General features: G+C 38.4%; 2 protein-coding genes across 8 annotated transcripts; both read right to left on the bottom strand.

Moving 5' to 3' along the window:
- Window positions 1-916: 916 nt before the first annotated feature.
- Window positions 917-2354, bottom strand: LHCA3 (PSI type III chlorophyll a/b-binding protein). The gene is made up of 3 exons (XM_088963926.1): window positions 2017-2354; window positions 1858-1919; window positions 917-1686 (listed from the first exon to the last, which is right to left on the bottom strand). Exons 1-3 carry the CDS (start codon window positions 2152-2154, stop codon window positions 1071-1073), a joined length of 816 nt encoding a protein of 271 aa, XP_088820052.1. The 5' UTR covers window positions 2155-2354; the 3' UTR covers window positions 917-1070.
- A 4429-nt stretch (window positions 2355-6783) lies between these two features.
- Window positions 6784-14020, bottom strand: LOC148874952 (uncharacterized). Of its 7 annotated transcripts, none has more exons than XR_016105813.1 (9): window positions 13159-14020; window positions 12281-12451; window positions 11941-12039; window positions 11648-11749; window positions 11444-11566; window positions 10091-10231; window positions 8788-9141; window positions 7599-7765; window positions 6784-7381 (listed from the first exon to the last, which is right to left on the bottom strand). XR_016105813.1 is itself a non-coding variant. In XM_088966553.1 (8 exons), the coding sequence occupies exons 1-8, from the start codon at window positions 13690-13692 to the stop codon at window positions 7100-7102; spliced, it is 1806 nt and encodes a 601-aa protein (XP_088822679.1). In that variant the 5' UTR covers window positions 13693-14020; the 3' UTR covers window positions 6784-7099. The 7 variants fall into 7 exon arrangements, 4 of the variants coding, with proteins under 4 accessions (XP_088822679.1, XP_088822678.1, XP_088822680.1 ...); XR_016105812.1 differs by having other exon boundaries at window positions 12281-12475; window positions 13159-13870; XR_016105814.1 differs by having other exon boundaries at window positions 12281-12379; window positions 13159-13870.
- Window positions 14021-14507: the final 487 nt, after the last annotated feature.

Below are 14507 nucleotides of genomic sequence, written 5' to 3'. Positions count from 1 at the left end.
TTAATGAGAAAGGGGAACTAAATATTGTTAATTTCCACTTGATTTTTATCCTTAATCACCATTTCATACTTGCTCTCAACTTAATTTATTGAGGTAAATGGCTCCAATAGCACCGATATAACATTTCTAATTAAAGCTTATATATAGCAGGTGTTTTGAACTTAATTGTTTTCATGGGATGCTCTCAAATATTAAATTCACCAATTTAATTATAGCTGCAATTTATAAATATAAAATTCATGGGCTGCTCTCTTCATTGGCTCTTAATCAGATAATCCTTCTATCCTTTGTACTCTTTAGAATCTTTAATTCCTTGTGTCAACATCCACATACACATTAATATGGATTAAAATTTACTTTCTCAATACTAACAATACATATTAGGGTCTGTTTGGTTCGCAATTGGAATGGTCTATTCCCAGTCTGTTTGGTTCAGACAAGAATGAGAATGAGAAATGGAAATGACCATTCCAATAGAAATGGAAATGGAATTCCAATTCTATCCAACCAAACAGTTGAAATCAAAATAGCCCATTCCGATTCAATTCCAGAACCTTATTCCCACGAACCAAACGGAGCCTTAATTAATATTTAGAATTTGCTTCATCTTTTAAACCTCAAGCAATAATGTGCACATATATTCGATATACACAATTCAAATGCACTTCATTACAATGTATTTGCAACTATAGACATTGCAACTCCCCACACTTGATTATTAATTACTTTTAACTCTGTAAAAAGATTCCTTTTACAACTAATTACCTATAAAACTCTACAAAGTGCAATATGAATGGTCTTCCATCAGAGATCAAAGCCAAAGTTGAACGTTCTAGAAAATGCAATATTAATAAACACTGAAGCTTCTGATGTGCAAAATATTCTACCTTTAAATGTATGTGCTGACACACAGAGAGAGAGAAAGATCTGCATCATTCATTCACATAATATACCAATAGCCAATTACAAGGCTTCACAAAGTGTTACAAGAGAGAGAGAGAGAGAGAGAGAGGGTTAAGAGAGATGGGTATGTAGGATTATGGGCATTGATTGATTCCCAAAGGCTAAACCTAGTGGAACTTGAGGCTAGTCAAGATGTTGTTGTTGACTGGGTCAGCCAAGTGATCCAAGAGGTTTTGGTAGGGACCAACTCCAGTGACTAGTGCTTGCACAAAGTAACCCAAGATGGCCAACATGGCCAACCTCCCATTCTTTACTTCCTTGAGTTTCAGATCCTTGAGGGATTTCTCATCCTTTCCAAACCCAAGCGGGTTAAAGAAGGGTCCCCCAGGATAAGCTGGGTCTCCAGACCCTCCCAAATATTTCTCCAATCCTAGGAAATACTGCTTCCCCATGGAACCAGGCTTGGCCCAGTCCTGGTATCTCCTGTGCTCTGCAAATCCCATCAGTGCCATCTCCAACACAAATAGGGTGTAGGGGTCCGCCCAGTAATTGTAAGTTCCTGCTGGAGGAATTACACCCGTCTTGAACCAGGGGAGTGCAGTTTCCGCCGGAATCAGACCCAGCTTGCCGAGGATCTCCGGAGCAATTGCGCCTGCAGCACCCAACATGGCAAATCGTCCATTGATTATCTCACCGTAGGCTAGCCAATTCGGCTCGATAAATCCTCCTGCTCCTTCAGGGTCAGAAAGCCCAAGTGGGTCGAACCCATAGTCGCCTGGAAGACTGTAATTACACAGATTCAGATCGAGTGATCAGACCCATGTGCTTTGGATTAAATTTTGAGTTGTGAAAAGAGGTAAGGGGATAGTTAACAGCCTTAACTCACTGTAAGACTGATTTTGTAGTAATTTGGCAATCGGATAGAGTGTAGATATTGAGGTTTGTTAGGATTACCTGCCGTCTAAATAAGAAAGGCTCTGTTTGGAGGCAAACCAAAGCTGCCTATCTGCTCCTTGCTGTTTTAATTTCCAAGGAAAGAATGAATGAATTAATATTCAATCAGTTGGGTTGTATAATCTAAATGGGATCTGATTGTCTCTTGCTGCAACTTACCTTAACAGGAGGTGTAGAAGCTGCTCTAACAACGAACGAAGCCTTTCTTGGAGATTGGAAAGGCCGTCCTCCAAGTAGCTGTCTAGCAGACTCCACTGAAGAGGTAAGAGAAGAGGATACAAGGGCCTGTGCTGCCATTTTCCTCTTTCTTTCCTGTGTGACGTGACAGAGTTGAGAAACCCAGTAGCAGTAGGAAGAGAGCTGGATTATTTCTGTCACTTTTTTTATGAAATGAATGAATGAATGAATGAAGAAGGTGAACCAAAACAATGAGAGTATATTAACCGAGTATCTGGGTGGCGGGGCATAGAAATCATTTGTAGATATGAGGTGGCCTTGCAGCAGATGAGATATGATCTCCTAAGCCAATAAACAATTGGCGCGTGGAGCTTTCACTTGGATAAGAGATACTCTCCTTTTCCTTTCCAATGTTATTGAAGATTTTCTGCCACGTTGAGGCCTGAGAACCATTACTTGTTGCCTGTATCTCCAGGCCACAAGACCCATGTAAGCATTTAGATTTTCTTTTGTTTTTATCCAGTGAGATTGCTTGGATATCCTCTCACCATACCCAAAAACATGTTTGGATCAGAAATAAATAAAAAATGAGTTAAGTAAAATATGATGTAAGAAATGGGGGAAATTACATGAATGCTGCATGAACAAAACACAAGTAAATTTATATTTGTCACAAGAAAAAAAAAAGTGAGCAAAGTTTAGTCCACCCACCACCAACTCTTATGAGTACTCAGTCAAGTTAGTTGGGGCTGCTAGCTTGTTATTTATTAAGTATAAATACAAATATGTACAGTGCAAATAAAATGCAATTTATAGGGTTTTGTACTGTACATATTTGTATATGTTAAGGGTTTAAGTAACTTTTTAGGTTCAGTTTGGAAAGAGTATAAATACAAATATGTACAGCTTAAATGTATATAAAATAATACAAAATATAAGGTTTTGCACTCTACATATTTACATTTATACTCCTTCTAAACTCAGCCTTAAGGGTTAGCCTAATACCTTCTTTTGGTACTTGAAAATTGCAAAACAAAATATAATGCACCGTGCAAAAGATTATAAGGCGAAATACATTATAACAGTTAACATACAAGTTACTGTTAAAAATTCCTTTTCACCACTGTAAATCTGTAATACAAAGCCCTTGTTAAAGATTTTTAAGCAATTCCCAACTCACGAGTACATGACAAATGACGATCATAGTTTATGTTTCTTAGTAGGTATCACGGTGTTGACTTAAGGCAGATCCTACATTGCCACCCTGTTCATGGAATCCGCAGTTATCATTGCCAGAGTTTTCAAAACCGACTCGGAACTAGAATCGCTTTAGCCACTCGTTTCTAGATCACTAATGAATGGCTTATTTTAAAAAATATTAAACATAAAAATAATTAAAACAAAAAAAACAGACAAAAAACGTTGTTTGGGTTGAACAGTTTCACCTCCTAGATCAGTAGATCATTGACCAAGTCAATGTTTTTTGACAAAAAAGCGGCTCAGTTATGAAGCAGAACTAATTGCCTGACTGGTTTCTGGGCTGAATGGTCCGATCATCTGGGTCAATGATGATTTGAAAACCATGACCATGGCAGCATGTCGGATTCAGACAGTGAATGATTGATGGAAAATCAAATGACATAGTCTGAAACCAACCCCTTTTCCCACCCAACCCGATAACTATGACTATTTAACTACAAGTTTAAGTTGGCTTTAAACTGGCTGGGTTTTGTGACTCCCGATCACCTGCCCACGAGAACTCTACCCACAACACACTATCCCTGTGAATTGAGAACATTTCCCCCTGCATAATACTATATAGGAAGATGAAATATTCTCCATATATGACTGCCACGTTATGTGGGTAGGTGTGAGCAAAATTTTTGTATGGGCAGGAGATCCGGACTCGGATTTATATGGTTATAACATGGTCTTATTTATAGGTAAAATATATGCTGCCGGAAAGACATGATCACAGGATATAGGAAGGACTAAAATAAATTTGGTAAATATCACTTTATTGGTACAACTTTTATGATACCAGTTCAGGTTACAATTTTTTTCTGGTTGAATCCTTATTTAATTATTTTTATATGAATTGCAACCATTATTTTTGGATGGAGTACTCCAAGAGGATTCTCATTTGCTCGTGCTGTTTTGTGTGCAAATCCAGGGTTCAATGTTTTTGCAGGATGATGGTAATTATTTAAAGTCGTAACTGGGTCCTAAATTTTTGGATTGCCCACGGGATAAATTTTGTCGTAGTAGGAATATACCTGTGGCATGTGGTAATTTTGCAAATCCGGTTGCTGGGCAGGATAATAATTTCTTTATTATTCAATGTGATGGTGGAATGAAAATGAATAAATTTAGAACTTTTGGATTTTGTGCTTCTTATTTTAACACATTCTTAGTGGCTGAACTAGGAATAGTTTTTGAAGCTCTATATTTTGTTGGGAGTAGAGGTGTAAATTGGGTTGTACTGTTTATGGCCCGGCATGAATTTGGACTAACCCAGAACGACGGTCTACGGGTCGTGCTGGGCCTGGGGTTTTAGGTTCACGGGCCGACTCCGCACATTCCACAGCACGGCCCATATATATTATTTATATATTTTTTATATATAGTTATATAATATTATATAAATTATAATTATATAATAATATATAGTATATAATATATTAAAAAATAAATATTTTTTTTTATTTTATTATACTAATTGATTTAATTATTATATATAAGTAATTTTATACACAAAATTCATATAAAATTAAAATTTTAAATTTTTATCAATTTTTTAAATAAATAACTTTGGCCCGATGCACGACTCAACCTAGCCCAAGACTTGGCCCATAGGCCAAACCAACCCACAACACAACATGAGCTCGTACAGGCTTGCGCCGTGGGCCATGCCAGGCCAACCCCCAAATTTTTCACTAGAGAGGGTGGCAGGCCCATAACAACCCGTGGGCCAGCATGACACAGCCCGCACTTTGCACAGGCCACCCACGGGCTTTACACCTCTAGCTAGGAGTCAAGGATGGGGGTCAATTTTTATGCTCATTCTAAGAACATAATAGAGGCGCTTCAAAGGAATTTTACCTGGACTTTTGTTAATTGGATAAAGAGAATGCAAATTGTAGTTAGGTCCATAAACCCATAAACAATATTATTTTTGTATATAAACCTTGGTCGTACCAGAACAGCTCATTTGTTGGCTCAAAAAATGAAAAATATGAAGCCTTTTACTGGTTGGAAACTTGGAACCTTACCTTTGTAATCTTTTTGTTTAATAAGTTTTTCAACTATCTATCAAAAAAAATCACCAATTGCAGAGGATGCTAGTTTAGTTTGATGCCAAATATATTCTATTACTTTCTACAGCTTTCTTAAACTCTAACATCAATGACATGCTGCCACCCTTATTTTAGAGGCACTTTCCAAGGAATCAGGAAGGGGAGAAAAACGGTTCAACTACTATATCAATAATAAGTCCGCTCTCCAACCCAGACCATTAGCTGCACTCTTTGGTGGTGTTTGGCATGGATGCTATTGTCCCAGAAAACGGCTCTACGTCGGTGCCATAAGAAAAAAACGGTGCGCCAAGAAACAGACTTATTTGGGACTGTTGTTCCAGAAAACGACCACACCTTAGAATTCAGGAAGGCATGGTCTGAGAAAACGTCAAGATTGACATCTTCTCGTTTTCAGAACCTTTGCTGCCAATAGTACCATGATCTGGCACCAATGTGGCATCTTGTGAACTATTGGATAATGTGGATAAATGCTGAAAAAGGAGCCAAATAAAAAGGAGCCATTGGATAATGTGGATCAATCTTATGTGGCAGCATCAATGCCAAACAAAAAAAAAAAAAAGTCGTTCTCTTCTCAGAAAACAGTGCAACAGACCCTCATCCATACAGCACTGAGAAAACAGCTCTGAAGCAATAGCATTCATGCCAAACACCAGCTTAAAATACCAATTTTTTAGGGTACAAGACTTGAACCTCCTTTGATATTTATGCTAAATACTAAGACCTCCACTCTCAATTCTAAATGCACTAAGACCTCCCTTGTGATATGACATTATCAGACATATACCTCCCTTCGATTAACAATCTGTTAAGATCCCATTATATGTACTAAATTTTATTAAAATTTTTCAAGAAATCCAATATTGCCCCTCTTTCAACAATTACAAGACATAATCCCTAGAAACAGTGGGAGGCTGAATTAGCTGGATACTTCCCATGAATTTCTTCTGACCAACTACAAGACGGAATCCATGGTGTGAATTTTCAGAAACACTAACACTTACATCCAACAATCCTAGTAGCATTGTTCACACGAACAAGAAAACAGTAGGTAGGTTAGGTTAAAGAACTGTTCTAGAACTACAGGATGGAATCTTGTAGCAAACACAGGACTGTTGATGCTAACCAAAGAACTGCAGAATCAACCTACCATAAGAAGGGTTGTTGAGTATTTCACCCTCTGTTCTTTTGACCTTTTTTCCTTAAACTTTTTTTGATATCTTTTGAAGGGCTACACAACGGGGGTAGCCCAACCCCAACCCATAACCAACCCCCCCCCCCCCAATCCAGGTGCAGGCAGGATTCGGTCCCAGGTCTCTGCTACAACCAGCAGAAGACCTAACCAACCAACTGGTTGGCACCTTGCCCTTCCCTCTTAAAATACCTTGGAAGTTGGAACTTCTTATTATCCCAGAACTATATTAGGGAAAAAAGATGGTTCTAACATCTTTTCTTATGATTTTACTTGTTAGTCTTTTACCACTAACAAATTTACAAACTTCACAGTTATGGAAGCCTAATACCAAGAAATACAGAATCATCAAGAACTGGAAACAAACACTAGGTGGAAAGAAGGAAACTGAACATAATCACCAAGTCCTGTCCTGCTTTGATATCAATACTACTAGCTACTTGCAACTAAAATTTATATACATAATACAAAATTGACCAGTCAAGGAATTATCCTCAAGCCAGCCTCTTACGTTTTGCGTTTTGGAAGGTGCAAAACTGACAGGTCTAGCAGCCTAGGATTACATATATTTACTGCAGAGTAGAAGACCACCTGAGTTTATTCTTTGCCGCTGCCTCCAGCCTTCAAAGAGGGCATATTCTTGGTGTTGAAGATGGAGGTACTCATCCATGTCAAAGTATGATAGTCGTGGTCCACTAGCAACAGAGTGACTCTTGCAGCTTAAGGGTTCAAATCTGCTCACCAAATCTCTATAGGCCAGGGAAGCACTTTCACCTCCAGAGCTCCAACCCCCACAGCTACTAGCGAAACAATTATTTTTATTCTTTTCAGTGCTCCCTCCCTGTAAAAATACATAAATTGGAAGTATGTCATCTACTACCTTACCTATAGGAATGTAAATATGTATGTGTATTTTTATGTCCGCATGCAGATAGAAAGTAACCAATACTGTAACATCGAGCTATGATACATTAATATGGAAAGGAGCAAAATGCACCGAGAAACTAGAATCATACAGAATAAAGATTTCAACATGACTCAATGCAACCAGCTGTCACCTTAAAAATTGAGAGTAGCATTACAGCTTGAGCTCCTTCCAAAAAGGTGCTCAACATGCCTTATCTCCATTCAAAGGTTCTTTAAATGCATTATCCCTTTGGACAGATAATGAGATATGAAAAGGGAGTCTGCATTATTTGGCAGAAAGGACAAATCAAGAACTTCACTGCAAAATGGAAAACACCCATGCTGAGAGGATGCATTTTAATAATCAAAGACAAATGTGCACATGAGAGGATGCCCATAGTGGGCTGGAAACCAACGTCCAGCCTCCATATTCTGGCACCACCAGATGACATTTGCCAAATCTCCTATGGCAAGAAGGAATTCTGGTGCTGCTTTGCAATACAAACAACCATGAGTATGCATCCTTGATGGAACCCCTAAGCCCACAAAATTTTGATGAAAGACATCACTAAAGTGAAGAAACTTTCAGTATGTGACAGGTTCCCCAGGATGACAAAGATATTTAAGATTGGACAGATAAGATAAAAGGAAGATATTTAGGGTGCATTTCACATTTGAAACTTGCTAGTGGTAGGCTTTCCCTCCCAAAAAGCTATTTGTCCTCTTTCCTCCCTATGCTTCCTCTAAGGTTTCAGTAAGGCTACATTTGGATTGCAGGCAGCAATGGAAAAGCTCTGCAGATTCGACAATTGAATGGAAAATGTGGCTAAGAGTTCACAAATCCTTTTCTGCAGATCATTTCCACTACCACAGCAGTCCAAACACAAACTGATTGAATAACTATAGCATGTTTTTCTTCCATGATGCATCCTGAATAGATCCACCACAGATCCTGGAGCATACTGTTTCTCCTATAGGAACCCTGTTTACTTTCAACTTTCAAACAATAAATCACATGACAAAAATCCAAAAAGAAAAGAGGAAAAAACTGAATTATAAGTCCTCAAATTCTACTGGCTTGTATGTTTGTATTTGTTGGGAGCTTAAATCTATACACTTCATTATAGCAGCCTGCTTGCTTGGAGATACATATCTAAATGCCTGCAATCAAGTCATGACAATAACCAATTTATTATGATCTAGAAAATTAGTCCATAGAATAAATAAACAAATCGGATTAGAAAAAAGCATGCCATCTTGTAGACACTAACCTATTACATCAGCCCAGGACAACACACAAGAACTTGTTTATAAAAACATGCCATCTTGTAGAAGAATTACCTGAACTGCATCACATAAATCAGTTTGCAGTTTCACTGGCACCTCTTTTCTTCCCTTGAACAATAAAGGAGATCCATCGTTACTGGTCTCCCATTGCAACCAAGGCAAAACAATCCCATCCATTTCAACTGGAAGAGAATTAGCTCTTGCTGGAGTTCCAATTGTTTCTGCTTCCCCACAATGTATCATAGGATCCCTTAACTTTGTCGTTCCTCCAAGTGTTGAACTTGCATCACTCCTTTCACCGTCAAATGATGAAATATCTGTGTCTTCAACACTTGATATGAAATCCTCAAAATATTTTTCTGCCTCATGAGCCAAGCATTTGGACACCCTAGTTCTGTCATTACTCCTCTAGAACAAAAGTGAAACAAGAAAAATAGGAGTTTAGAGAAGATCCCATTTGCACCTCCTTTGGCCAAAGATACGATCTTAAATTTCTAACTGAACCATAGCTGTTAAGGCACCTAGGCAATTCTAGGCAACAGTGGAGTGCCTAGTTGGCTAGGCACATTTCATAAAATAAAAAACTAAGTTCTTCCTAGTTCTCTAGTTTTATATACAATTCAGCATGCATATTAATTGGAAACATAGCAAGTTTCTTTATTAATAACATCAAATTTCCTCTCAAAACATGTGAAATCAACATATCTAGAACTGTAGTACTTTGATTATATTAATTTCAATACTTTCAAAAATGATACTAATGTAATAAGTATTTAATAGAGCAATTTCATATCAAATTAACTAAAGAAGGTCATAATTTTGTGTGATAAAATTTAAGAAAGAAGCTACAAGAGAAAAAGAACAAGGGATGAGCTGCTATTTTATTTAATGTAAGAGAGTAGAACAAACAAAAAATAAAGAAATTTCTTTATATTTCTATTTTCTTTTCTTGTTCTCTTTTAAAAGCCTTTGGATCTTTTAAATTTCAATAGTAAAACTTTAAACCACAGTATAAATGATATATAGTATATAATAAATGTTCTAACATGCATATTCGTAAGATGTAGCTACATGAATGATATTGTAACAAGGCGCCTCCCTTGTCATTTTTAGCCGCTTAAATGGGCACCTTATCACCTTGGCAGGCACCAAATCACCTACATGGGTGCCTAGTTGCTATAAACAAAGCATTTAGGCAAGGCGCCCAGCCAAGGGTGCGGGGTGCCTAGGCAACACCATGACAACTATGAACTGATCAATATTGACTTGGCTAAAATGTTCATGCAACTAATATAATCGTGTGTGTGTATGCGCGCAAGTGATAGTGTGTGTGTGTGAGAGAGAGAGAAAGAACTACCTTTCGAGCACGTGATGGCCTTTTTGGAGTTGCAGTACTCTTTTGATCAGGAAGTAATTCCCTTACAATATTAGAAAGTTCTCGTCCACGCTGCTCCTCAGCCATGATTTCAGCTAGGAGATCATGTTTACGCTTCTCTGACTGGAAATTAAAAAGTTTGAAATCTATCAGCACTTAAACATGTCAAGTATAGTGCAATAAACTGACTCAAAGACAAAGGGCGATGCATAGAGAATAGTCTCCAGTTTCCCTTGTCTAGTGTGTCATGGTTTGCCTGTATAACTAGTGAGGAGGTATATTTGAGATCTCCTAACTACAACACCTCCAAGCTCAAAAATCAACCAAATCAAATTACCGATTACCAGACATTCCTATATACAGATTTTTTTCCCAACTATGATCAGTTCATTTAGAATCTCAGACCACCCAAAATAATATAATAGACAAGGCATGGTTGTAACCATCGCTTATCCATGTAAGATTTCACACAATCTCGGATATTATAAATTCCTAATATAATTAACTAATAGTAGCTTCCATGAGACTAAACAAGCTTTTTATTATAAATTCAGGCCGGTAACATTGAGATTGCAGGTTCAAGTCTCAGAGAGGCAAGTTACCATAACCAGCCCACTCTTGCCGAGGTCCCAGATACCCAGGACCAACATTAGGTAGTCTTTCCTGGGTCATGCTGAGTAAAGTGATGGATCTGTTAAGAAGCTCGGAGCTTCAAGGCCTCTCCAAGTTGCAAAAAGTGTGTGGTTGGCTATTCCTGCAGCAGTGATCAGCACCATCTGGGCAGAAAGAAACAGAAGAATTTTTCAAAATAAGTCTAAGGATGTAGACAGTCTTTTATCTTGTAGTGTGGGGAAATTAGTGTCTTCGACTGCAGCAGTGAAAGGGCTCCAATCCAGGGCTCTTGGAGCACAGCTGAGGTCTAGAAGTTTGTTTAAGTTGTAATTCAGTTTTGGGATTTGTTCCCTGTAATCTTGCTCTGGTTTTGGAGCCCCTCTGTAATCTCTGATGTTGTAATAAATTTACCTTAACTTCCTTCAAAAAAAAAAAACACATTAGGTAGTCGCCATTTATGTGCATATACCAACAGGTAGCAATATTATCAGATCAGATCCTTATCAAATTGAACCAAGATGGACTTGGGTTAAATCCAGTTAATAAAAGGACATGCCATTGAGAGCCACATCAGAGAAATCAGATTGGACTTAACCAATACCCATTTGATTTAAAGTGGTTGGGGGTCAAATAAGTAATGCACCAAAATGTTCATGGTATTGGCATTCAGAAAATCAATTCACTGGTGCATAATTATGACTCTTTTAGAAAAAACCCGGATACCTGTTCTAATTTTGTTGAATAGTTCTTTCTGATCGCATCAACAGCTTGAAGGACATCAACATCTGAATTACTTGACTGCAAGCAATCACTGTTTTCTACAGATGGCTTTGTATTCACCATCACCTGTAGAAGTTCATACACTTCTTAGATCTCAGGAGATCCAGGTTTGAAGGCAGGTTTTGGAAAACCAAAATTGTTATATACCTGTGCTAGCTCTGTTCTGATTTCTTCAACAGCATGTCTAAGTTCTTTTCGCATGACTTCATACAACCCAGTCTCCAACCCATCCTCAGTAGGATGTTCTATCTGAAAGTGAAAATGAAACAGATTGGTGTACACGTGAGAATTCTTCGTCAAGAAGATCAAAGGTACAAGTTTCATGATTTTGACAACAGGGTCATCATTCTTTTTTTGATAAGTAACAGGGTCATCATTCTTTACAATTAAGATGATATTTGAGTCATATCTAACTGCTAGTATCAACAAAAGAATCCAACCTTTTTCTGTGCATAAACTGCTTGTATTATCCTCTCAATCCCATGTTTACTGGAATGAGCATCCCAGACTTCATCATCAGTTAATGCGGATGAGTAGCTCTGAAAATATCAAATATAGTTGTTCAAGTTTTCTTACTTTAAAATTTAAATTTACAAGACAGCTTCAAATTAAAATTCTAGAAAATAATACAAAAAGGATCAGAAGGCAACTACAGGGAAACTGGACAATATAAAGGCAACTTTAATCACAAATATCTGTTTTCCCCCAACAAAATAATAAGAAAAAGTAAAAAAAAAAAAATGAAACCACATTATTAAACGGAAAGTCTTGGTGTCTTACTGAGAAGCTGTCATGCGACTTTGGCAAATCCTTTTGGCTCATAGATCTTCTTAATCCAAATTGTTGCTTGGGATCTGTTGGCCTACAGGATGAAGGCTTCTGGCAGATACCATTACCAAGGCTCTTCTGGTTAGCACCACTACTAGTGTTACGAGAATTATCCACATCACTCTGTCGAACAGAAGAAACATTTGACTGCTTCTCTTGTTCATGATAAGAAATCAAGAAAATGAAGCTAAAAATAATTCCAAATAATAAGAAATGCATGCAAGCTACTTCAAAAAATTAACATGCTATAAACTTTTTTCCCGCTAGGAAAATTCATTTCAGGAAATGTTATACTTATATGCAGCCTAGTATACATGAAGGACGTAGATGGGGCAATTGCTGACCTAATAAGATGACTTAGCCATCCTTTTTTTCCCCTTGGCTCCTCTATCCCCCTTACGGTTTGAACATGAGAATTGAGAACCTCATCAATAATTCAATATGTAAACAATGGAAAGTACAAGGATATAGAAAGAAAGCGTGGAGGTACTGATTTCCATATCTAAGTCTTCCTACTTTCAGCTACTGTGTAAGGCTGTAAACAGGGACCATATCCATATACCTGCTACGATCACAGGGCAAAATTTGGACAGACATTGATTAACTTTCATAGGCCACCTTTTTCATTTTTTGATCAGCAACAAATAAATGATTTCATTAATAATAGAAAATAGAATTACAGGAGCTTGTGGAAAAAAGAAAAACACAGTTTCACTAGAGCTGACCCAACATAAGAATTACAATTAAGCCCAATACAAGGAATGTCTTTGTATCCCTTTTTCGGCAGAGCATATAGAGTCTATTCTGTTGGAGCATATGATATAATTTACCTCGGAATCGCTAAACTGATAGCGTGCGACGGAGAGCGAGCGCCTTCTTCTTGAGCTACCATCGGAAACGCCCTTGCCTCCCGAACTGCCATCCGAAACGCCCTTGCGTTCCGAAGGATTATGGAAAACCCCCTTGCCCTCACCTGCTCGGCTGTAATGCCTCGATACCGACCTTCCCCGTCTCTGAGACGCCATCGCATAGCTGTTAACGTCAGAACTCCGGCGAGTGGACCGGTGCCGCTCACTATCCTCTATGCCACTAGCATCTATGGAAGGAAATAACTCGTTGGCGAGATCATCGAGGCTGATTTCGGGGAACCCTGAACCCCTGACCGTATTGACGAACCTGCCCCTGGGTGCCGGGAGATCTTCGGAGTCTTCCGAATGGAAGCGATGGGAGAAGCGGCTGAGACTCCTAGAGCGGCGGTGGTGGGATGCAGCTCGGTTGGATGAACCGGCGTCTTCGGGTGTCCGGGTGGTGGTAGGTCCGATCGGAGACCTCTTGGTGGTGGATTTGAAAGCCGATGTCGCCATTCAAAAATCAAATCGGAGAAATGAAGATAATTCGGGCTTCAGTGTCTGCACTTCCGGGGTGTGGGAGGAAAGTAGGATTTGAAGATGACCATTTGAGCCGAGTAGTAGTAGTAGTAGTTAGCTTCCAGCCGGAAGGGAAGAATTAGGAAATGGAACCAACACAGCTACAGCATAATACAGGACGACGATGCAGAAATGGAAATTTTGAAGAGAAGACTGCGTTTGGACCAAACTAGCCCTAATATTTGTCAAAACTACGAGGGGTACCATTGACTGAATAAGTCCGGACTCCAGACTAGGGAGTGGCTACTTACTACTCGCTAGTCCTAATCGGGCTGCTTTGTTTCGTTTTGTCTTTTGCTTATATAATTCAAATCAAATTTTGTAAGAACAGGGAGGCGGGAAAGGGAATTTCATGTCATTCAAATCATCTACAGTTGTACAAGTAATACCGTAATTAGACCTGCTCATGGGCCGGGTGGCCCGACCCCATACGGGCTTGAACATATTTATAGGCCTGTGGGCTTAAATTCGGGCCAAAAAACCCGGTCTGCAATAAATTCGAGCCGGGCTTAGGTTTTGTCAAAATAGCCCGGCCTGGCCCGACCTAAAATTAGATTTAAAATGGGTTATGTGATTATGTCCATTTGAATAAATTTTTTGATTTAAGAATGTAAAACTGTGTTTTAAAACATAAAAAAAAGGGAAAAAAAAACCATCTTGTAGGCCTATTATTCATTTAAATAGGAAAAAAAACCATCTAAATTTTTAATTCTAATTTGAATAGGGAAAATTGTAATTTTTTTATTAGGTTG

Source organism: Nelumbo lutea, chromosome 1 (assembly GCF_056320005.1).
Source record: "Nelumbo lutea isolate HS-2025 chromosome 1, American lotus-T2T, whole genome shotgun sequence".
Classification (NCBI taxonomy): Eukaryota; Viridiplantae; Streptophyta; class Magnoliopsida; order Proteales; family Nelumbonaceae; genus Nelumbo; species Nelumbo lutea.
Note: the sequence above shows the minus strand (reverse complement) of the source record. Positions and strands in the feature narration are given on the sequence as shown.

What these genes read in the sequence shown, in the direction of transcription:
- LHCA3 (XM_088963926.1), bottom strand. Translation starts at nt 2,154, where the DNA reads ATGGCAGCACAGGCCCTTGTATCCTCTTCTCTTACCTCTTCAGTGGAG. An exon ending in CTTCTACACCTCCTGTTAAG is followed by an intron (nt 1,920 to 2,016) that starts GTAAGTTGCAGC and finishes AAATTAAAACAG; the next exon opens with CAAGGAGCAGATAGGCAGCT. An exon ending in CTTTCTTATTTAGACGGCAG is followed by an intron (nt 1,687 to 1,857) that starts GTAATCCTAACA and finishes GTGTAATTACAG; the next exon opens with TCTTCCAGGCGACTATGGGT.
- LOC148874952 (XM_088966552.1), bottom strand. Translation starts at nt 13,692, where the DNA reads ATGGCGACATCGGCTTTCAAATCCACCACCAAGAGGTCTCCGATCGGA. An exon ending in CAGTTTATGCACAGAAAAAG is followed by an intron (nt 11,750 to 11,940) that starts GTTGGATTCTTT and finishes TTTCACTTTCAG; the next exon opens with ATAGAACATCCTACTGAGGA. An exon ending in TCAGAACAGAGCTAGCACAG is followed by an intron (nt 11,567 to 11,647) that starts GTATATAACAAT and finishes GAACTTCTACAG; the next exon opens with GTGATGGTGAATACAAAGCC.